The sequence below is a fragment of the Mobula birostris genome, chromosome 5, assembly GCF_030028105.1.
Source record: "Mobula birostris isolate sMobBir1 chromosome 5, sMobBir1.hap1, whole genome shotgun sequence".
Taxonomy (NCBI): Eukaryota; Metazoa; Chordata; class Chondrichthyes; order Myliobatiformes; family Myliobatidae; genus Mobula; species Mobula birostris.
The window spans coordinates 10,730,255-10,753,687 of NC_092374.1; the positions used below are offsets into that span (position 1 = coordinate 10,730,255).

The window sequence follows — 23,433 nt, forward strand, 5'->3', positions numbered from 1 at the left end:
AAGATATAACAAGATGGAACCTAACTCCTTTTTTTAGTCTCAGTTCAAGGATTGAATCCATTAAAATGAATACATTTCCCAGACTATTATATCTCTTTCAGACCCTACCAATAGAGATGAACCAAAATCAATTCAATGAATGGAACAAATTGTTATCAAGATATATATGGCAAGGTAAAAGGCCAAGAGTTCGTCTCAAAACTTGCAATTAGCCAAGGAAAAGGGGAGATGGGGCATACCTTCTCTTAGAGATCATTATTTTGCAACACAGTTTAGAGCTGTGATATGCTGGTGCGACCCATCATACGACACTCAATGGAAAAACGTTGAAGAGAGGATACTTTCCATCCCCATACAGGCAATTTTGGCTGATAACAACCTACAAAGTTACATAAATGCTATTGATAACCCATGGGTGAAATGGACTCTTAAAATATGGAAAACTATTTTGAAAGAATATAGAGGGAGATATTTGCAATTCTTAAATGGTGTGCATATGAATTGGATTTTACACCGAATAAACTAGATGCTAGATTTAAGGACTGGACAGCTAAAGGAATAACAGTTCTTTGCAATATAATGAAAGAAGGAACACTGTTCAGTTTTGAAATGCTTAAAGAGAAACACTTATTAGAAAAAGAAGACTTGTTCCCGAATTTGAATGAGTTTTCATTGACCTGGGGCGGAGATCTTAATACCTGTTTATCTCCAGCTTTGGACCGTTCGGGTCCTCTACGGACCTTACCTAATAAATCTGCAACTTTGATTAATTCATTCCTCTCTGATTCTGGGTCGACGGACATTTGGCGTTTTTTGCATCCTCAGGAAAAAGATTTTTCTTTTTTCTCACATGTTCACCATTCCTATTCAAGAATTGATTATTTCTTTATTGACTCTTGTCTTATTTCTTCAGTGATTAAATGTGATTATGACTCTATAACCATTTCGGATCATGCTCCACTTAAGCTTTCTATTAAAATTCAGGCCAATACACAAAATAATAGACAATGGTGTTTTAATTTGCTGTTGCTTCAGGACTCGGACTTTGTTAACTTTAAGAATGAACAGATTGATCTTTTTTTTACAATCAACTATACAGAGGATATTTCTGTGAACATTCTTTGGGATACTTTTAAAGTTTATATTCGTGGTCAGATTATCTGGTATTCTGCTGCTTTGAGGAAGAAACTGAAGCAGGAGGAGTTGGTAATTGTGGACAAGATTAAGGAAATTGATAAGAAAAATGTTATAGCTCCCTCTGAGGAGTTATATAAGCAAGGAACTGAACTTCAAATGGAACACAGTTTATTACTTTCGTCCTCGATTGTAAATCAATTAAAAAAAACAAGAAGTGAATTTTATGTACACAGTGATAAAATTGGCAAACTGCTGGCTAATCAATTGAAGTCTAACTATACTAAATCTCAAATTAATCAGATTTATAACCAAAATGACCGACTGATACTTGATCATGCGAGGATTAATCAAACCTTCTGTGATTTTTATTCTTCCTTATATCAATCAGTCTCCTCGAGACTCTAAATTATGAATGATTTTTTAGATAACCTAGATTTCCCTGAGATTTCACAGGATATGTCTTCTATGCTAGATACTCCCATTACCACTGATGAGATTAAGAATGTTTTTTCCTCTATGAATTTGGGGAAAGCCCCTGGCCCTGATGGGTTTACCGTAGAATTTTATAAATGTTTTGCACCTTCATTAATCCCTTGGTTCTGTAGGGTTTTTGAGGCTTCATTAAAACTTGGTAAACTTCCCGAATCTTTCAATAGAGCGTCAATTTCTTTAATATTAAAGAAGGATAAAGATCCTGCTCAATGTGCATCTTATAGACCAATATCTTTATTAAATGTTGATTCTAAAGTGTTTTCTAAGTTATTAGCAAACAGATTAGAAAAAGTGCTTCCTTTTATTATTTCGGAAGACCAAACGGGTTTTATTAAAGGTCGTTACTCTTTTTATAATATTCGCACACTGTTAAATATTGTTTATACCCCCTCACAAAATGTTCCTGAATGTGTTATCTCTTTAGATGCTGAGAAAGCTTTTGATAGAGTAGAATGGCCTTATTTATTTAAGGTGCTTGAAATGTTTAATTTTAGCTCAAAATTTATATCCTGGATCAAACTGTTATATCATTCTCCTGTGGCCTCGGTCCGTACTAACTCTCTAAGTTCACCTTTTTTTCCTCTTTTTCGAGGTACTCGACAAGGTTGTCCTCTTAGTTCTTTATTATTTGATATTGCATTAGAACCTCTTGCAATTGCCATTCGAGGATCTCCAAATATTACAGGGATAACTCGGGGCTTAAAGTCCCATAAAATATCACTCTATGCTGATGACTTACTTTTATATATTTCTAATCCTCAAAAATCCATCCCTGCTGTCTTAGAGTTATTAGCACAATTTAGTCTCTTTTCAGGTTATAAATTAAATCTTAGTAAGAGTGAACTTTTCCCGATTAATAAACAACTTCCCTTATATCATAACTTTCCATTTAAATTGATTAATAATTATTTTTCATATCTTGGGATTAAAATTACTTGTAAATACAAAGATTTATTTAAGATTAACTTTTTACCTTTAATTGACCATATTATTCAACTTTCATCTAAATGGTTTCCTTTATTGATTGGTCGTATTAATGCAGTTAAGATGTTTTTTTTGCCAAAATTTTTATATATATTTCAGGCATTACCAATCTTTGTCCCAAAATCTTTTTTTGATAAAGTTGACTCAAAAATTTCTTCATTTATTTGGCAAAATAAAAACCCGAGGCTGGGTAAAATACATTTACAGAAAGCTAAGAGAGATGGAGGTTTAGCATTACCTAACTTTAGATTCTATTATTGGGCAATTAATATTCGACATATGAAATTTTGGTTACTTGACCAGGATATACTATCTATTCCTAAATGGGTAGCATTGGAATTACAATCTGTTCAGGGTTATACACTTGGCTCTATTTTAGGTTCCTCTCTTCCTTTTGATTTGAAACGCCTCAAACAGGTATCTAACCCGATAGTTAAATATACCTTACGTATTTGGTTTCAATTCAGAAAATTTTTTGATCTTAACCAATTTGGGCTAGCGATTCCTATTTTAGGTAATATATTTTTTCCTCCCTCTTTTACGGATCGTGCTTTTCAAATTTGGAAGACTAAGGGTATTTCACGGTTTTTGGATTTATTTTTAGATGGTTCCCTTATGTCTTTTGAACAGTTATCTAATAAATATAATTTATCAAGAATACATTTTTTTAGATATCTACAAGTTAGAAATTTCCTAAGTACTATACTTTCTTCTTTTCCTATGCTTCCTCCTACATATATTTTACTATAATTAACCTTAATCCATGTCAGAAAGGTGCATCAGCTATGATTTATAATATTATTATGAAACTTAGGAAAGCTCCATTTGATAAGATTAGGGTAGATTGGGAACAGGAATTGGGGTCTATCATTTCCGTGGATGACTGGGGGCAGATTTTACAATTAGTCAATACTTCCTCTATATGTGCTAAACATTCCCTAATTCAATTTAAAGTTGTTCATAGAGCACATTCCAAAGATAAGTTAGCTCGCTTTTATTCTCATATTAATCCTTTTTGTGATAGATTTCCGGGGCAGATAGCCTCCTTAACTCATATGTTTTGGTCTTGTCCTACTCTGGAAACTTTTTGGAGAGACATTTTTAATATTATTTCCAAGGTATTAAGTATAGATATCTCTCCTCACCCTATTACTGCTATCTTTGGACTACCCAAAATTTCCAGTAATCTTTCTCCTTCAGCCCGTAGAATGATTGCATTTCTCACTTTAATGGCGAAAAGATGTATCTTACAACATTGGAAAGAGCTTAATGCTCCAACTACCTTTTTTTGGTTTTCTCAGACGATATTATGCTTGAATTTGGAGAAAATTAGAAGCAATCTTTATGATTCTTCACTTAAATTTGAACAGACCTGGAGATCTTTTATTCAATATTTTCATTTAATGTAATTTTTTTTCTCCCCTTTTTTTTTGCTCCATATTTGTATACCCTTCTTGTTTCTTTTTACTGTTTTTAATGGAGGTCGGGATTGAGGACGTGATTTTAAGTTTTTTTTTTAACCCTGCTTGGTTCCAAGTTAGCCCATTGCTTTGCTTTGCTTTTAGTTAGTTGCACGGTGGTTTTATTTGGGTTTTTTTTCTTTTTCTCTATTGATATATATATAAAAATTAGTATACTATTATGTTACCTTAGTAGGTTATGTTTAAATTACATTGTTTGTATTTTTTTTTGTATTAATATCTCCTGTAATTTTATTATATTCTAACAGTGTATTAGTGCTTATATGGCTTACCTTTTTGTATACTAATTCAATAAAAAGATTTAAAAAGAAAGAAAGAAAAAGAAGACTTTTCAGTATTTACAGATGTGACAGTATGTTAATAGAAGGGTTAAAAATGTAACCAAGGCAAGTACATGTTTGATAGAACTACAGTATTTAGAAAAGCATATAATTCAGGTAATGCTAGTAGAATCATTTCAAGCGTGTATAAGCGTTTGTCAAATCTTAAAACACATTCGACTTCATACATTAAAACAAAATGGGAGAAGGAAGGAGGGATAATTATATCTGAGGAAGAATGGACAATAATATGGAGGTATCAATGGAAGTGTACCAATTCACAGAAATGGAGGGAGTTCGGATGGAAAAACTTATAAGATATTTTATTACACCCTCTCAGAAATCCCATTATGATAGTAACCTCCCTGTTTGCTGGAGAAATTGTGGAAATCAAAATGCAAACCATTTTCATATTTTCTGGGAATGCCCAGTTATCAAAGACTATTGGAGTGGGATACACAATGCCCTACAAGTTGTCTTTAAATGTGAAATACCCTTAGAATGTAACACCCTATATTTTGGGTATATACCTCAAGAATGGTTGAAAAGAGATAAATATTTAATGAATATACTGCTGGTGGCTGGTAAAAAGACTCATACCAGGAAATCGTTATCACAGGAGAGCCCAGCTTTAAACGCATGGATGGAAATTACAATGGACATTTACAAAATGGAGCAGATAACAGCATCTGTTAATCATAAGTTAGAACAATGTGATTCATACTCTAAAAAATGGTTTAGCTACGTAACACCTCATAGGCCTGATTTTATTCTCACAAATCAATGAATATGTTGTAAAAAAAAAATCACTCCCTACTTGTACATAGTTTTCTCCTTTTGTTTGTTCTTTCTTTCCTCTCTTTTCTATAAGTGTATACCTCAGATAAATATTATGTGGAGATTTGTGGCAAATATGACTATATGATATATATGAACAGTATCTGAAATACATCTTATGGAAATGTTTGATGAACTTCAATCAAAAATAAATTACAAAATAAAAGATTCTGATCTGAATGACTTGCAAGAAAGGTCAACGAAGTGTGAGTGTTCCAATGTTTTAGTAAGCATAACTGAATTAATTTTGGTGAATCTGAAGAATCATTTATAAAACATCTCATGGCTTTTGCATTTAGTTTTGTGTGTAATTGATCTGTGCTGAATAAATATATTTAACTAAATATTATAAGATTGTTAACTGTATGCATACTGTAAACTTTCATATATTCCTATTTAAGGTCTAGGAATGGTTACCCCAGTGAATGATCTCCGTGGATCTGAATCTGTTGCATATGAGAAAGGAGAGAAATTGCTGCGATGTAAGCTGGCTGCTTTCCACAGATTAGCAGACCTCTTTGGATGGTCACAGCTTATCTATAACCACATAACAGTAAGTCAAGCTCCATCAAACTTTACAACTCCTCCCTTGGAGGGTCAGACACCCTGAGCCAATAGTCTGGTCCTGGACTTATTTCCTGGCATAATTTACATATTACTATTTAATTATTTATGGTTTTATTACTATTTAATTATTTATGGTGCAACTGTAACGAAAACCAATTTCCCCCGGGATCAATAAAGTATGACTATAATATTTGTTGTCTTAAAGTACCTTTCAATAGTTGAGTTATCTACAGGTTTATGACAATGAACCTGTTCAGGTCATCTTTAACAACAAATATGTGTTCTTGTTTTCCCAAATCTATCAATCTTTTGAATGCAATTACTGAATGTGCTAGAATTCTAAAGATTCATTGCAGTCTGAAGAATTGTCCCTTCCCATCAGTCCAAAGTGGCCTACTCCTTTTAAGGCTTTGTGTCTTTCAGTGAGGTCATTTTTCATTGATGGCTTGTTGAACCCAAGGAGATAGCAAAAGGGACTGTCTTGCAGAATAAGAGTGAGAAGTTTCCCCTGTTATTTGATTTCCATGGCTGAGGATATGTCCATAAATTGGCAAGACAAGGCTAATAAGTATTTAAGGCCCAAGAATAAAAAACTATAAGTTGAGAACTTGCTACCAGATTCCAATATGATGGGTTAATGGAAGGACTGAAATTTACGCGAGATTCAAATTTATTTATCGTATGTACATCAAAACATAGAGCGAAGTGCACCATTTGCATTAACTAACACACAAGAATGTTTTGGGAGCAGTCCGCAAGTGTCGCCACACATTCCAGCACCAACATAGCATGCCCATAATGTTCTGAACAGCACAGCACAACAAGCCCAGTTTCTCCCTCCAGTGCACATACACGGTCCTTTAACCCCAGAACAAATCTCCAGCCTCCAGCAGACTTACCCCAGGGCATGTTGATCACTGTACACTAGGCCTCAACCTCACAGTCCCTGAATAGTAGGCCTCAATCTCTGCTCTCACCAATTCATGAACCGAGAGGATCATTTCTCCTATCCATGTGGAACTCTAAATTTGGAACCTCTAAACTTGGTGCCCTCATCCACTTTCTGCCAGTCTGACATCTGAAAACGGATGTTCCACATCCGCGTTGCTGGCATTTGAATGTGTAGTGGAGACTTAGGTTCCGACCTAACGCCTAACTCTCCTCTCTGTTCACAAAACCATCCTTACGAACTTTAAAAAGGAGCAGTTAAAAATACATCTAAATCTGAAATGCAGCCCAATGGAGTTTACGGCTTGGTGTCATCTTGGGAGGCTAGTGCAAGGATGGAAGTCTATTTAGAAGAATGTTAGAGTTTGAACAACATATGGGTTCTTTATAGCATCTTTGAAAGTGAGTTTACTGACTTTCTTTGGCAAGTAATTTCTCAGTTAGTACTTTACTCCTTTCCTGATGCGTACTTCCTAGTTGTTTGCAACTGAATTGTCAATATTTTTGTATCCTGGGTTTTAAAATTGCAGAACTATCTTGTGTAATTGAATGAACTTTTAACAGTAATCAAAGATGCTAGTATCCTGTCCCACATAAATGGAAGTACAGTCATAGATCCATATGCAAAATATAATTGTGTTAATTTGACTCATTGTGCTTATTAATATATAATGATTCAATGTGTTTATATTATGAAGCATAAAGTGATTCATTCTGCCACATCATAAATAATAGAATGGCATATATACTAAATGTCCTGGATAGAGAAGACATCCCACTTTAAATATGTTCACAGTACAGATAAAAACATAGAATATAAGACATTGTTGTGCTATTTGTGCTTCAGTCTTCTATTATTTGGGAAAATAATTTCCACTCCTATCCCCATTCCCCTTGATCTATGTTGATATCCAGAAACGTACACTCATCAGTAACTGAGTATCCACAGAGCTGCAGGGTAGAGAATTCCAGATACAGTATTTACTGATTCTGAATAGGTGGAGCCAAAGCATTCCGTGGTAAACCATTAATCATAGTCTACTAACAGAAGGAGTTGTTTATTTCTATTCTATCTGTTTACCAGTTCTGCCTTTATTGGTATATTACCCCCAATTCTATATGCTCTACCTTGTTAGAAGCTTTCTGAGATGGAAAGTTGATTGATAAAAGAGACGAAGGGTTGGAAGGAGGGGGTGGAATCTGATAGAGGGTAGGAGGGTAAAACACCATGGAAGAAAGAGGAGGTGCTCCAGAGGGATGTGATGGGCAGGTACCGAGATGAGGTGAGAGAGGGAGCCAGAAATGGGGAATGGTGAAAGACTGGGGCATTACTTAGATTTTGAAGCTTTTTGATCAGTACTGTTGAGGGGATGATGGTGTTTGAATGGCGTGTTGTAATCAATAAACGCCTGTCTCCCCACCGTTGAGCACATATTCAAAAGGCAATGCCTCAATGCGGCATCCATCATTAAGGAGTCTAGTCATCCAAGATGTACTCTCTAATCATTACTACCATCAGGGAGGAGGTGCTGGAGCCAGAAGGCACACAACTCAACATTTTAGGAATAGTTTCTTCCCGTCCACCATCAGATTTCGGAATGGTCCGTGAACACAACCTCACTATTTTCCTCTCATTTTGCACTGCATATTTATTTTTTATTTCTAATGCAACTTAAATAGTAATTTGTTGTTTTGCACTGTACTGCTGCCACAAAACAACAAATTTCATGACATGTCAGTGATGATAAACCTGATTCTGAGAATTAATAAATTCTTAAAAAATGATAGAGCATTCATTCTCTCCATAAGAATCTTCTTTAAAAGGTCTGAGATGTAACTCATTTAAGTCATTTGAGTTCTATTAGCTTTCAGGTTCATTAACTTCTCACTTATTTTCTTACTCAAGCTCATTCATATTTCCAGATCATGCATATGCTGAATTGAACAAATTAACATAGGGTAGAATCATGACCCAGTGCTCTTGAGAAGATCACAAGTTATCAGCTACTAAGAGCAAAATCTCAATTTAAGTTGGCTACTTCTGTCTCCTTAAAAACAAGTGTTTTTTTTAAACATGTTTTGAGAATCAAAGCTATGTTCAATCAGAGTTACTGATTTTGATTTTGGTTGTTTTGCCAATTAGTAATATTTAAATGCAGGGTATTGATCTTTTGCATAGGTGCGAGTCAGCTCGGAGCAGGAACGTTTTCTCATTGTCCCTTTTGGCCTTCTTTACAGTGAGGCCACAGCATCAAGTTTGGTGAGTATTGGCACATATTCAAGTTTTGCTTGCATTTAATTTATCAACTTGAGTGTTGCATTTTTTTTCTTACTTCATCTATAAAGCTATAAAACTTGTGGCGCATTCTGTAGTAAACCTCAATCATATTCCAAATAAGCATCTGCTAAAAGCAACCTCTTCAACGCCCCCCCCCCCCAACATCCCTACAGAATTCATAGATCGCGACCTAAAGGTCCAAAATATGGAATGAACTAGTTCTTTAAATTTATGTGGGGGTGAAATATTAAATAAATAAAAAGAAAACAGTTTTTTTAAATTAGTGTTTCCAGAAGCAGGCACAGACTATGCAGCTGCAGTCGTGATCATTACTTTTGAGGGGGAAAAATATCCTGCAGGAATGCATTTCCGCTTAAAACATGGGATTCATTGGGGAAATAGAGTTTAATGACTCGGAAAATCTTGATTTATAGATTGGTTTTCTTGCAGCTCGACTCCTCCGTGATGCTGGGGTCAGGGATCACCTTTACTGGATGACCAGCACCATCAATGGGTATTGACATGAAAAAAATACCTGAGTTTTTAACATATCCAGTCTTGAGAAAATCTGCAGGTGCTGGAAATCAAAGTAGCACACATAAATTGCTGGAGGAACTCAGCAGGCCAGGCAGCATCTATGGAAAAGAGTAAACAGTTGATGTCTCGGCCCGAATTGTTGATTGTTTACTCTTTGCCATAGATGCTGCCTGGCCTGCTGAATTCCTCCAGCATTTTGTGTGTCTTTCCTTGAGAAAAGTTCAGTTTAAGGTAATGATGTTTAACATTGACTGTCCGTAAAAGCAATTTAAATTGGTCTTTGTTTTACAGGTTAAAGTTAATCTTCAAGGTGATGTAATTGATCGTGGTTGTACCAATTTGGGAATAAACCAGGCTGGCTTTACTTTGCACTCTGCCATCTATGCAACTCGTCCAGACATCCGCTGCATCGTACACATTCACACACCAGCTGGGGCTGCAGTAGGTTCTCATTTGTTTTCATATCTTTCAGAATACATGAATTTGCATTGAGCTTTCAGTTTGGAAGTATTTTCTAATCAGTTCAATATGATATTTTCCACCATTTAACCTCCTTAGTGCAACTGTCCTTGTGGAATCGTAAACTTTATTTTAATATCATTTATTTGTTCACAGTATGTGAACAACACTTGTAATTGTTCTATTTACTGTTGGATGATGGCCCTTTTGTGAGAAACATGCTTCAGAAGGTCACTGTTTATGATGCAAATGGAGGATTTAGAGACTGTAGGGGTGCAAGTAGCATCATCAGCACTGTTCTCTTTACAAACAGTCTCCTGAAAGTAATTAAACATCAGGTTTTCAGTCAAATTTATTGTTGCAGGAGAATCGGGATATTTAGTATTAGTCTGGTAAAATCTGATAATTTCATTAGTCAGTATAAATTCTTCAGATTCCAATGTAATTTATTTTATAAAACAATTGTTGCAATTATTTTTGTAATGTTTCAAAGTATAGTTTTGTTGGGGAAAGAAGTAATCACAAACTAAATTTTTTTATAGATTAGATTATGAGGACACGCAGTCTGCTTTTATTGTCATTTAGTAATGCATGGGTTAAGAAATGATACAATGTTCCTCCGGTGCGATATCACAGAAACACAAGACAGACCAAGACTGAAAAACTGACAAAAACCACATAATTATAACATATAGTTACAACAGTGCAAGCAATACCCTAATTTGATAAATTTTATTTCTAAATTAGTTTTCATTTAGACCAGATTGTATAGAGGATTAAAATAAATCCATGCCTTACAAAGTTCAAAGTAAATTTATTATCAAGGTACATATGTTTCCATATGCTACCTTGAGATTTATTTGCTTACAGGAAAATAAAGAAATAAATAAAGTTTGTGGAAAACTACGTAACAAAGACTGACAAACATCCAATGTGCAAAAGAGGATAAAGTGTGCCAAAAAAATTAAAATAAAATTAGAGAACGAGTTGTAGTTCTTGATAGTGAGCCAGTAGGTTGTGGAGACAGTTTGGCGTTGAGGTGAGTGAAGTTATCTTCATTGGTTCGGGAGCCCGATGGCTGTGGGGTAACAACTGTTTCTGACCATGCTGGTGTGAGACTCCTGTTGTTGAAATAGCTAAATTATTTTATTAACTGCAAGGCTGATCATTGACATCTGTTAAGAGTTAATTGTAATTGGGTTTTTAAATGTTATTTTGTGTAGAAATTATTTTAATTGATTTTAAGATTTTGGCCCCAAGAAGGGCCAAAAGGCCTGTTTCTATGCTGTTTCTGTGTTTTTTTTTAAGATAAATATTTAAATTTGTTTTTGATGTTCAAGTACTGGCTTTTTGATTAAATGTTATAATAACTATTTTGTTTTTGCCAGGTGTCCGCAATGAAGTGTGGCCTGCTACCAATCTCCCCAGAAGCATTGACCCTTGGAGAGATATCTTACCATGATTACCATGGAATCCTTGTGGATGAAGGAGAAAAGCTACTAATACAGAAAAATTTGGGCCCCAAAAACAAGGTGAGCATTTTCCCTGCAGTAGTACTTACATTTTCCAAGTTTGTAAAGGAAACTGCTAGCATATTTTTGAACCTTTCCAAATCGTTTCTCGAATTGATGGAGATGAACATTGACGATTTGTTTGATGGTGACATATCACTGCAACTTCTTTAAAATACGGTCGATATTGCAAAGAATGTTTTCCTTGCTTGTGTCCCAAGAAAGGTTGGTAATCATCATTCACGTCAATTCATGGAGTACGATTCTGTCTGACTTGAAAGCAGACCTGAAAGCCTTTCCTTTCAGGTAGTGAAAATGCTAATACCAATTGAGTATTCTGCTTCATTGATCTCGATCGCAAATTAGTCAGCATTGTTTGGACTGGGGATATGTAATCCAATTTCATTCTATAAATACATCTTAATTTCTCATCAATATACAATCCTCTTTGAAAGATTGTAGAAGGTCTGAAGGAGGTTCACGAATAATCCTGGGAATGGAAGAGTTAACGTATGAAAAGTGTATGGTCGCTCCAAGCCTTTACTTGCTAGGGTGTAGAAGAATTAAGGGGGGGATCTCATTGAAACATATCAAATATTGAAGGCCCTAATTAGAGTGGATGTTGAGAGTCTGGGATAGAGATGGAAGAATTCTTTAGCCAGGGATGGTGAATCTGAATTCCACAGATTCAAATTCATTGCCAAAGATCTCTGGAGGCCAAGTCATTGGATATATTTAGAGAGGAGGTTGATAGCTTCTTGATTAGTGAGGGTGTCAAAAGTTGTGGGGAGAAGGCAGGAGAATGGAGTTGAGAGGGATAATAACTCAACCATAAGATGTAGGAGCAGAAGCAGGCCATTTGGCCCATCGAGTCTGCGCCACCATTCAATCATAGGCTGATCCAATTCTTCCAGTCATCCTACTCCCCTGCCTTCTCCCCATTTCTTTTGATGCCCTGGCTAATCAAGAACCTATCTATTTGCTTTAAATGCACCCAATGACTTGGCCTCCACAGCTGCTTGTGGCAACAAATTCCTCAGATTTACCACCCTCTGATTAAAGTAATTTCTCCGCATCTCTGTTCTTTAATCCTGAAGTCATGCCCTCTTGTCCTAGACTCCCCTGCCATGGGAAATAACTTTGCCATATCTTATCTGTTCAGGACTTTTAACGTACGGAATATTTCTGAGATCCCCCCTCATTCTCCTAAACTCCAGGGAGTACAGCCCAAGAGCTGCCAGACGTTCCTCATTCGGTAACCCTTTCATTCCTGGAATCATTCTCATGAATCTTCTCTGAACCCTCTTCCAAAGTCAGTATCAGTATCATCATCATCATCATCAGGTGCCATGCCCAGTTTGAGCTTTGACTGCCATGGCCCACACACTCCTGTTTCGGGTTAAGTGAATCAATCCATTGGTATTCACTTCCAGTTCTCTGGCTGCTGTCTCCATCATCATTTGTCTTTGTCTTCCTCTTGATTTCTTCCCTTCAATCTTTCCCATAATAAACGTGCATTCTAACTCCTCTTTCCTAATTACATGTCCAATGAAGTTACGTTGCCTTTTCATGATCTCATACATTATTTCTCTTTTTGTGTTTGCTCTGTTCATGACATCTTCGTTAGATATTCGTTTCCTCCATGATATTCTTTGCATCCTCCTCAAAAGCCACATCTCTGCTGCTTCAGTTCACCATATGATGTCACCCAGCTTCCTAAGTAGCAAAAGTTCTGTACTTGTTTTATGTCTTCCCCATTTGTTCTCAGCCTGCAGATATCACCTTCTTTTTGGATATCACCATACATTCTGTCTTTTTGCAATTGATAGACCCATTTTTGCACTTTTTTCAACAACTATATCAATTAAGTTTTGTAGTTCTTCCTCCGTACTTGCAATTAACGCAATGTCATCTGCATATCTGAAATTATTAATGTTTTCACTGCCAACTTTGATTTCCAAGATGTCTTTTATTTTTTGTGATATTGTTTCACTGTACACATTAAATAAATCAGGAGAGAAAACACACCCTTTTCTAACACCCCTCTTGATTTTCGTAAACTGACTCACTTCTCCATCTATTCTTACAGCAGCAGTTTGTTCCCAGTACAGATTTCTGATTAGGCGGAGGTCTTTCAAATCTAGATCTAGAGTTTCCTGTAATATTTCAAATAACTTATTGTGCTTCACTTTATCAAATGCTTTTGTGTAGTTGATAAACAAAACAAATTTTTTTGCACTTGAATAGCTCGTTCTGATAGTATCCTTAACATCAATATTGCGTTTCTTGTACCTTTGTCTTTCACAAATCCACATTGTTCTTTACCTATTTCAGCTTGTATCTTTCTTTTAGCTCTTGTCATCAAAATTCTTAGAAGTATCTTGGGGATATGACTCATTAAACTTATGGTCCTATGTAATTCACATTCTATTGCTCCAGGTTTCTTAGGAAGAGTGATAAATATTGACTTTTTTTTTCATCTCTTCTGGTATTATTCCAGTCTCATAAATGTCATTGATTAAATCAGTAAGTTTTTCAATTGCATAATCTTCAAGGGCAATAATTTGTTCTATTACTAATTCATCAGGACCTGCTGCCTTTCCTTTCCTTCATCTTATTTATTGCATTACGAACTTCAGATTTTAAAATACTTGGACCTTCAATGTCTTTCTTAATTTCTGGTTTTCCGCCTCGATTGTCTTCAAACAATTCCTGAATATACTTAGTCCATCTGTTCATAATCTCATCTTTTTCCATGATAATGGTAACGTCTTTTGATAATGTCCTTTGCTTTCAAACATCCACCTGAAGAACAGAGGAGTTTTTTACCAGTGATATTCTTGATTTGTTGATGTAACCTTTTGGGATCAGTAATAGGGAATCTTTCTATTTGCTCACATTCCTGGTTTAACCATTCTTCTTTGGCTTTTTGACATAAGCTTTTAACTTTTTTATCTAAGGACTTATATTCTATAGGATTTGCTTTCTTCCATCTCCTTTCTTCCATTAGATTTCATCTGTCATCCATTTATTCCTTGTGCTTTTTTCTTTTTTTAGAAATCACTGACTTTGCTGATTCTACCAAGAGGCATCCTTTGCAGAGTTAAATTTCATTTCTACATGATTGCTATCATCTTCAACAGATTCTATTTCTAGACTTTGAAATCTATTCCTTACTTCAATTGTAAATGTCAGTATATCCTTTCTAAAATAAAGAGCCCAAAACTGCACACAATACTCCACGTGTGGTCTCATGAGTGCCTTATAGAACCTCAACATCACATTCCTGCTCTTATATTCTATACCTCTAGAAATGAATGCCAACATTGCATTCGCCGCCTTCACCACCGACTTGACCCGGAGGTTAGCCTTTAGGGTATCTTGCACAAGGACCCCCAAGTCCCTTTGCATCTCTGCATTTTGAATTCTCTTCCCATCTAAATAATAGTCTGCCCATTTATTTCTTACAGCAAAATGCATGACTGTACACTTTCCAGCATTGTATTTCATTTGCCACTTCTTTGCCCATTCCCCTAAACTATCCAAGTCTCTCGACAGGCTCTGTTTCCTTGGCCAGTTCCCCTGTCATGCCATTGTAATTTCCTTTATTCCACTGAAATACTGACACATTGGAATTTAGTTTCTCCCTTTCAAATTTCAAAGTGAACTTAAGTCATATTGTTCCCTAGGGGTTCCTTAACCTTAAGTTCTCTTATCACCTATGGATCATTGCACAACACCCAGTCCAGCACAGCCGATCCCCTAGTGGGCTCAACAACAAGTTGTTCTAAAAAGCCATCCCTTAGACATTCTACAAATTCTCTCTCCTGAGGTCCGTACTGGCCTGGTTTTCCCAATCCACTTTCATGTTAAAATCCCCAACAATTACCATGACATTTCCCTTCTGACATACCTTTTCTATCTCCTGCTGTAATTTGTAATCCACATCCCAGCTGCTGCCATGATGGATTGGCAGCAAAGGTTCAATGGTCTGAATTATCTAATTTTACACCTATGTCTTATGGTCTAAAGAAATGATCATGCACTTTATTACTTTAATCTTAGAGGAGATTTTAATTTTGAGAGTCTTCATAATTGAGCTTCAAAGTGCAGTATGAATTGTATGTACACACCTAAATGAAAAGACCTAAATGAATTTACTTAATGTTAAACTTACTACAAAGTAACAAATTTAAAGGTGTACAATAGAGCCTACCCCTATCAATGGCTTCACATTGAAGTTGAGCAGTTTCATTTTATTAGATTTGGAGATGATTAATCTACTCCTACAGAGTAATGTTCTCCCTAATTTGTAATGACCATCAAAAATCCTGTACTGTGCAATTTTTTTGCCCAGTGACGACAATATGAACACACTGAATTTTTAAGTGGAAGCAAACCTGAAGATATTCTAAGGATAATAAGACCAGTTTGTTTGTTGTTTAAAAGAAATAAAATAAATCCTGACCTCATGAGCTTTTGGTGTAACAGTTTCTACTGTTTCATTAAGCCATTCTGCTTTAATTGGACCAGTAGTTCTTTTGCACTTCACGCCCTTTGCTTCTTTGCAATTCGACATAGTGAATCAATAATTTCTTCAGTTAAAAATGGTATAAATAAACCAGTTCTGAAATTTGCTAACAAATCATTGCAAACTCCGCATTGTCAATGCCATCAGCATCAGAAATGTGATTGTGTGTGATTGTGAAATAAACTTAACATGCCATTGAAGCAGAGGGTGACAACCTTTAGTGTGCAATTTAAATTTCTTTGTGTACTAATAGCGAAAAATGTGTGCATGTGGAAGCTTTAGAAGGAACATTGCTACAGAGGTTGATGTACAATTCATTACTTCCATTGAGTTCTGCACTATAATCATTGTGATTATGATACTGGGCTAGCACATCACATTACAAAATCAGTTAGAAAGTCAACTTTCATTTCATTTGAAGCATGTGCATCAGGTGACTGTAGATATCATTCCTGTGTTACTAGTAAGGTGTATGAAATTTTTGTCCTGATGAAATCTTTGAGATCAATTCCAGTGATGGTATCTGTCACTGTCAGCAGAAAGGAATCAATGCAAATTAGGCAGCTTCAGTCAATTTCTACCATAGCAATTTTGCTTTCTTTAAATGCAAAATTGGTAGTATTAGCGCAAAATGGGGGAAAATGTTCAAAGTAAATTTATTATGAAAGTTTGTAAACCATATACAACCTTGAAATTCATCATCTTGCAAGCACTTACCAAACAAAGAAACACAAGAATCCACGAAAAATCACACACAGAGAAGAACAACAAACATCTAATGTTCAAAAAGATACATTATATTAGTACATTTTAGCATGACCTGGAAGGCTACAAGCCGGATGTGGTACAATGGCTACTTAATGATCAGTATGGATGTGGTAGGCCGAAGGGGATGTTTCTGTGCTGAATGGCTCTGACTATACTGTTGGCATGCACCTTTGCAGATGTTGACTGGTGTCCAGATGCTTTTCTTAACATTTCCATTCTTGTTCAGGGCCACACATGTTCATTTTCTACTATGTTTCCAAAGCTTGGCTGAGTTTAGAACTGGAGACCCTTGGTTAGGGTGAAAGGCGAAATATTTAAGGAGAATATGAGGGGGAACTTCACTTGAAGTGTGGCATGAGCTGCCAGTGGATGTGGATTCAGCTGCAACATTTAAGAGAAGTTTGGATAAGTACATTGATTGGATGGGTACGAAACACTGCAGTGCAGGTCACTGGGACTAGGCAGAATAACAGTTCGGCACAGACTAGGTGGGCAGAAGGGTCTGTTTCTGTGCTATAGTGCTCTGACTCTGTGACCTAAGGCTCCAATTCTTTAAATAAAAACTGAACTGCTGGAAACATTCAGCAGATTTGGCAACAACTATGGAAAGACAAAGAGTTAATGTTTCAAGTCAGAGACCTTCCTCAATATTCTGAGGATGGATCTCCAGAACTGGAAACTCTGAGGCTGCACAACTGTACTGAACGCAAATACATTTGTTTGTATTTGTAGGTCTCTTATGTCATCCAAATTATACCGTGTGAAATAAAACCTAATTCATTATATTGTATTGATTTATTTCATATGAAAATGATGGTAGCCTTATTAAAAGCAACATCTAGTGGCAACGGCTTGCTATTTCAAAGGTTTCAAAGGTACATTTAATGTCAGAGAAATGTATACAATATGCATCCTGAAATTCTAAATTACTAAGTTAGTTATTTACTTATTTACTAAGCAACTCATATTAGTAGATGTCATTAATTGTCATTGTTGCTTGTTTACATTTTGTTCATTCTGTTAGGTGCTTGTTCTGAGGAACCATGGTCTTGTTGCCATTGGAGAAACCATTGAGGAAGCTTTCTATTACATTCACAACCTGGTTGTTGCCTGTGAAATTCAGGTAAGAAAACTAACAAATTGTCTTCATTAAATACTGTAGATGCTAAATTGGTAGTGTTTTTCTCCACCTATCTTGTCGGGATTCATCCTCTTTGTTGGAATATTTCTGTTTTTACATCAATTTTTACCCTTTTTTTGTGAAGCTGAACTTTGTTTTCTGTGGTCATGAGTCCCAAGATGCTTCCTGTTCCATCTTCTCTACAGGACCCACTTCAACCCTTTGAGAATAGATCCATCACAGGCTACTTCCTGCTAACTAATCAGAAAATTCTTCTCAATTTAAATAAAAATTTTCAAAATACAACTCTTTTTTAAAAAAAATAAATATAACAGTAAATTTGGCTACAAGTGCAAAGCAGTAAAATATAGTGAAGATTGATACCATCTTTGAAGATTCTAATTTGAAGCATTGGACCAGTGACAATCAAGGCTGGTGTTAACAGTGGGCTGAAAGGTTTGCATGATAGAAGTTGAGAAATGGCTTAGTTGGTCTGATGAAATGTAGATGTTCCTGCAGTGATGAGTGATATTGTTGAGAACAGTGTGAGCTAATTGCCCAGCAGTTCTAGTGCAGGGATATAGCTGGAGATACATCGGGATATGTACAGTTGAATATCAGAGCGATGCAAAATGACCTAGAAATAGTGTGGCGCAGAGCTGGTGTTTAATCTGCTTTCAGGTTCTTTTACTTTTGCAAAGCTTTTGTAGTTATAATGGGACAATTGTTTTGAAAGTGGATTTAGATTGGCTGAAGATGCTGTCACTGCTGTTTCATTTAAGCCAATAATTATTCAGAAAACTAATTGATGCAGTAAAATTGAAAGTATTCCTGAGAATGATCTATAACTGTATTTTAACTCTTTTTTTCTGTTTGAACATGATTACACCTGAATGTGGCTATCAGCCCAAGTCCTACCAAACAACCTAATCTCAGATATCACTAATACATGACTGAGATCAGGCACTTCCTGTGCAACCTATTCATTGATGCTGAGTTTGGGTTTCACCAGGGTCATCCAACTCCCAAGATTTATCACAGCCGTGTTCCAGAGAAGGACCACCCATCTTAATTCTGAAATAAGACAAAAATAGCTATCATTAACAGCAAGGCAACTTTTGACATGCACTAGCATCAAAAAGCCATGGTAATATTGAAGTCATTGGCATCGTCGTCAAAGCATGGAGTTGGAGCTTTCCCCTCACAGAAAGGTGATTATATTTATTGAAGGTCAGTCCCTTTGACACCACTGCAGGGGTTTCTTGAGGCATCACCTCGGACTCCACCTGAAGTAGCTCCATCTTGAGCTACTTCATCAATCATAAAACCTTACTGCCTCAGTTCAGCAGCAGTCAGGATGAGCAGTAAATGCTGGCATTCCCAGCATTGCACGTCCTGTAATTTTCAAAAAATAATATAGTTACATCTGGTTAAATTCAACATTTGCTGCTTATTTATTCAGTTGGCTAATTAATTGATTTGTCAAGCAACTTCTATGCAATTTTGTTTTGGCCAAATTTTGTTTTATTGGCCATACTGTTGGTTAAACTTACAAAAATAAATTTTAAATTTATTTTGTCAGTGCTATCTGATGTGGACAAAAGAGGCAGATAAGGCAAGAAGTTCCATTATTAAAACCTAAATGCTTTTCTGTTTTCAGGTTCGTACAATGGCTAGTGCTGGAGGCCCTGACAATTTGGTTCTCTTGGATCCTGTAAAGTACAAAGCCAAATCTCGCTGTCCTGAGTCATCAGGGGATGAAAATAGTTCACATCCTAAATGGCTGATTGGGGAGCAAGAATTTGAAGCCTTGATGCGAATGTTGGATAATCTGGTAAGAGCTTAGGGGGTGGCTCTTTTATTTTTACAAGGAAGTAGTATAATGAATAGTGGTAGATAACTAATCCTTCCCTAAACCTCTTCATCTCAATAACTTCATCTTAAATAAGCACTTTCCAACCTGGCTTTTCTGCCCCATATCAGGAAAATGTGTTCAAGAAAAATTCTTTTCTGGAATAATTATGAGAAGGCACAATGTTTCTATGGGTATGTGAGATCTGAAACTTTAAAAGCAGTCCCTTTTCACCTTTCTCCATGCATGAAGCACTGCGGAGGTTGTTTCTTTCAAAGAGTGAAAAAAACTGTGTTTAAAAAATAAAAAAGCTTAGAGATTAAAAGTTAGCTTTATTTGTCTCATGTACAGTGACATACAGTAAAGTGTGTTGTTTTGTATCAGTGACCAACACAGTCCACAGATTGTGCTGGAGGTAGCCCAAGAGGGTCACCACGCTTCCGGCGCCAACATAACATGCCTACAACTCACTAACATGAACCCTCAATCTTAGGAATATGGGAGAAAATCGAAGCACTCAGAGGAAACCCATGCAGTCACAGGGAGAACATACAAAATCCTTACATCCTTACAGTGAGAGTTGAACCCCAGTTGGTGATCACCGGCATTGTAAAGTGATTGTGCTAACTGCTTTGGTGGTAATGAACACAAACACGAGGAATTCTGCAGATGCTGAAAATTCAAGCAACACACATCAAAGTTGCTGGTGAACACAACATCACCAAGGGTCCTGATGAAGGGTCTTGGCCTGAAACATCGACTGTACCTCTCCCTAGAGATGTTGCCTGGCCTGCTGCGTTCACCAGCAACTTTGATGTGTGTTAGTGGTAATGAATATATGCTGAATACAACTCTTGGAATTTAATTGCAGTGACTTTAAGGATTTGTATTCAGAAGTTGAGTTCAATGCATTGTTAAACTCTTTACAGCACGTATGGAGGACAAGTTTTTATTTTATATTTATTTATTTAGAGGAACAGGCCCTTCCTGCCCAATGAGCCGCACCACTCAACAACCCATCCATTTAACCCCAGCCTAATTGCAGGGCAATTAACAGTGACCAGTTAACCTACTAACCAGTGCGTCTTTGGAACATAGGAGGAAACTGGAGCTCCCGGAGGCAACACAGGCATTCATAGGGAGGCCATACAGGCCACTTACTGATGGCATTGGAATTGAATTTTGAACTCCAATGCCCTGAGCTGTAATAGTGTTGCACTAACTGCTACACTACTGTGGTGTCTAAAGGGTTACTTTGTATTTTTTTTTAAAAGTCAGAATAGTATGGTGTGTTGCAAAAGGACTAACAGTTGGGTAAATGAAAGTTTTCAGATATTTTGAAACTCTGTATTTCACTGTTTCAACATAAACCAAAAGCAGGTTCTTAATGCTACAACCTTTTATTGTGTCTTACAGGGTTACAGGACTGGTTATCCTTACCGTTGCCCAGCTCTGCGAGAAAAAAATAAGAATCGCAGTGACGTTGAGATCCCACCCTCTGCCACAGGTTTTACCTTTCCAGAGGACAGTGACTCTAGCTCTCGCTCCCCTCTCAAGCAAAGTTCTCAGAAACAGCAGCGAGAGAAGACGAGATGGCTGAATGCAGGCAGCACAGGCAGAGTTGATGAAGTGCCTGAAGAGTCTAGGAATGGTGGCAGCCCCAAATCGAAGACTAAGGTGTGGACGAACATTACACACGATCACGTGAAACCCTTGCTGCAGTCTCTCTCGTCCGGTGTCTGCGTGCCAAGCTGTATTTCCAACTGCTTGGTCTGTGCCTACCTTACTGTTCATAGTTAGATCACGTACAGCTACCTGAGGCAGATGGCACTAGATGCTTTGGGGCAGAAGAGGAACAGTGAAACTAAATTGCTTTTCTAGAAAGTTCTTATTACAACCAATTACTAACTGCATGGGTTCAATTCTTAAAATATATGTATATAATTAATAGTCTAATACCCCCGGACTCGGAATGAATCTGGGTGGGCTGCCTTCTATGTAGCATGCACTATATCTGTCTGCAAGCTATCTGTAAAACTGCTTGAGGCTAGCTATGTTGAATTATTTTTAAAGAAAGTCAACACTTCCATAATTTTTGAGGATTTCAGTCTGTTGGTCCACGTGCTATAGTTTTGTGCTGTGCTGGCTTATTTTCTCATCACTTAGTTTGTCACAGTCTTGACTCTTTTTTATGTGTGTATCTATATAACACACATCGTAATTACATTAGGTATGGAACACAGCACATGATTAAGAACATTTACTCTTCTGTTTCTGTTGTGGGATTTTATTATTAGCTGATGCATGGAATCAGTTGGTTTTTAAGAATCTTTAGGGTGGCCTGCTAATCTGTCCCCTGTCTATAGCTATAAAAACCCTTCATATTTAACTTAATATATTTCAGAATGTTACTATACCGATGACCAAGTCTAAATACAATTAATTCCATCCTGCTGTATTGTGAAAGGACTTGTTGAGTATTTTTGCTATTTCATAGGTTGCAACTTGTAATTGTAATATTAAAATATTTTGAGGGGAAGCATAGAGGTAACCTTTTCTAAAAGTTCAGTGACAAATACATTACAAATATTGGTTAGTGTAGGATGATAGAAGTGGTAAATGCTTCAAACCTTTAAGCAGTTTTCTCTTGCTGTCTGAAATCAGTGCTTTATATTCAAACCTAATCTGTTTATAAAATACTTTTTACTGATCTCTCTTTTTTTTCCCAAGTTGCCCTAAAGCCTCTAAATGCTGAAATTTTGCTGCCTTCTGCATGGAATATTGCATGCAACTAGTTGGCTATAGTGTATAATCCTTTCCTCCTGCACCAGTAGGGTGTGGCATGACTGAAGTAGAGCAGGACTTGATGCAAATAGACCTTCGTTCAGAATAATTTTAATAGACGTTTTCCTTTTATTCTAACTTGTGCTTCTCAGCATGTGGTTTTCTCCTAAAGATAGCTATTTTGAGAGGGGTCAAAGGATTACCAGCAATGATTGGAGTGATAACCATTTTAATATTTACTTTTAAAATGCTTTCTTTTACCGTCACTTGATCTTGTATATTCTGACTGCATAAAAATCGCCAGATGCATAATATATTTAAGAAGCTTTCCTTGTACTCATTGGCATTCCTTTGCACCAATAGTTTTTAATAAAGGTTGTAAAATCCATGTACCTCAAATTAATACCACAATTCCATCGGGGGGGGGAGGGGGCGAGATCCAGCTTCTTCATAGAGATGCCATGTATTACCCAGGGCCATATCCAACAATCCCAAAGAATCATGCCAAAGGCAGGTCCTTATAGAGTAGCAGTAGTCCTTTTTATCAGTTTCTGGAATGGGGAACTGACATTTCAGTTGAAATGAGAGTTTTTCATTCCTTGAGGGATGTTAAACTTATTTTAAGTTTAAGCATCTTCAGATGTTTAACTATATTATGAGCACAAGAGTGGCTCATGATGAAAGACTACAGCTGTAAAAACCTCAATTAAGTACCAATGCAGACTTGTACAGAGATGGTTTATTCTATTAAGTGTTTCAGTTAAAATGACCCTACTGGTAATGTAAAAAAAAGTTACAAATACAAAATGCATGCTTTAGACAATGCT

At 36.4% G+C, this 23,433-nt stretch overlaps 1 protein-coding gene across 6 annotated transcripts in view; it reads left to right on the plus strand.

Moving 5' to 3' along the window:
* add1 (adducin 1 (alpha)) overlaps positions 1-23,433 on the plus strand; it is a 164,804-nt gene that overhangs the window by 85,440 nt on the left and 55,931 nt on the right. For 5 of the 6 annotated variants that reach the window (XM_072257602.1, XM_072257605.1, XM_072257608.1 and 2 more), the window contains exons 4-10: positions 5,653-5,804; positions 8,946-9,026; positions 9,873-10,022; positions 11,429-11,572; positions 17,875-17,973; positions 19,631-19,804; positions 21,239-21,592. In XM_072257602.1, the coding sequence (XP_072113703.1) occupies positions 5,653-5,804; positions 8,946-9,026; positions 9,873-10,022; positions 11,429-11,572; positions 17,875-17,973; positions 19,631-19,804; positions 21,239-21,592 (1,154 nt within the window). The remainder of the gene's footprint in view (positions 1-5,652; positions 5,805-8,945; positions 9,027-9,872; positions 10,023-11,428; positions 11,573-17,874; positions 17,974-19,630; positions 19,805-21,238; positions 21,593-23,433) is intronic. The other variant, XM_072257606.1, reaches the window with a different exon arrangement.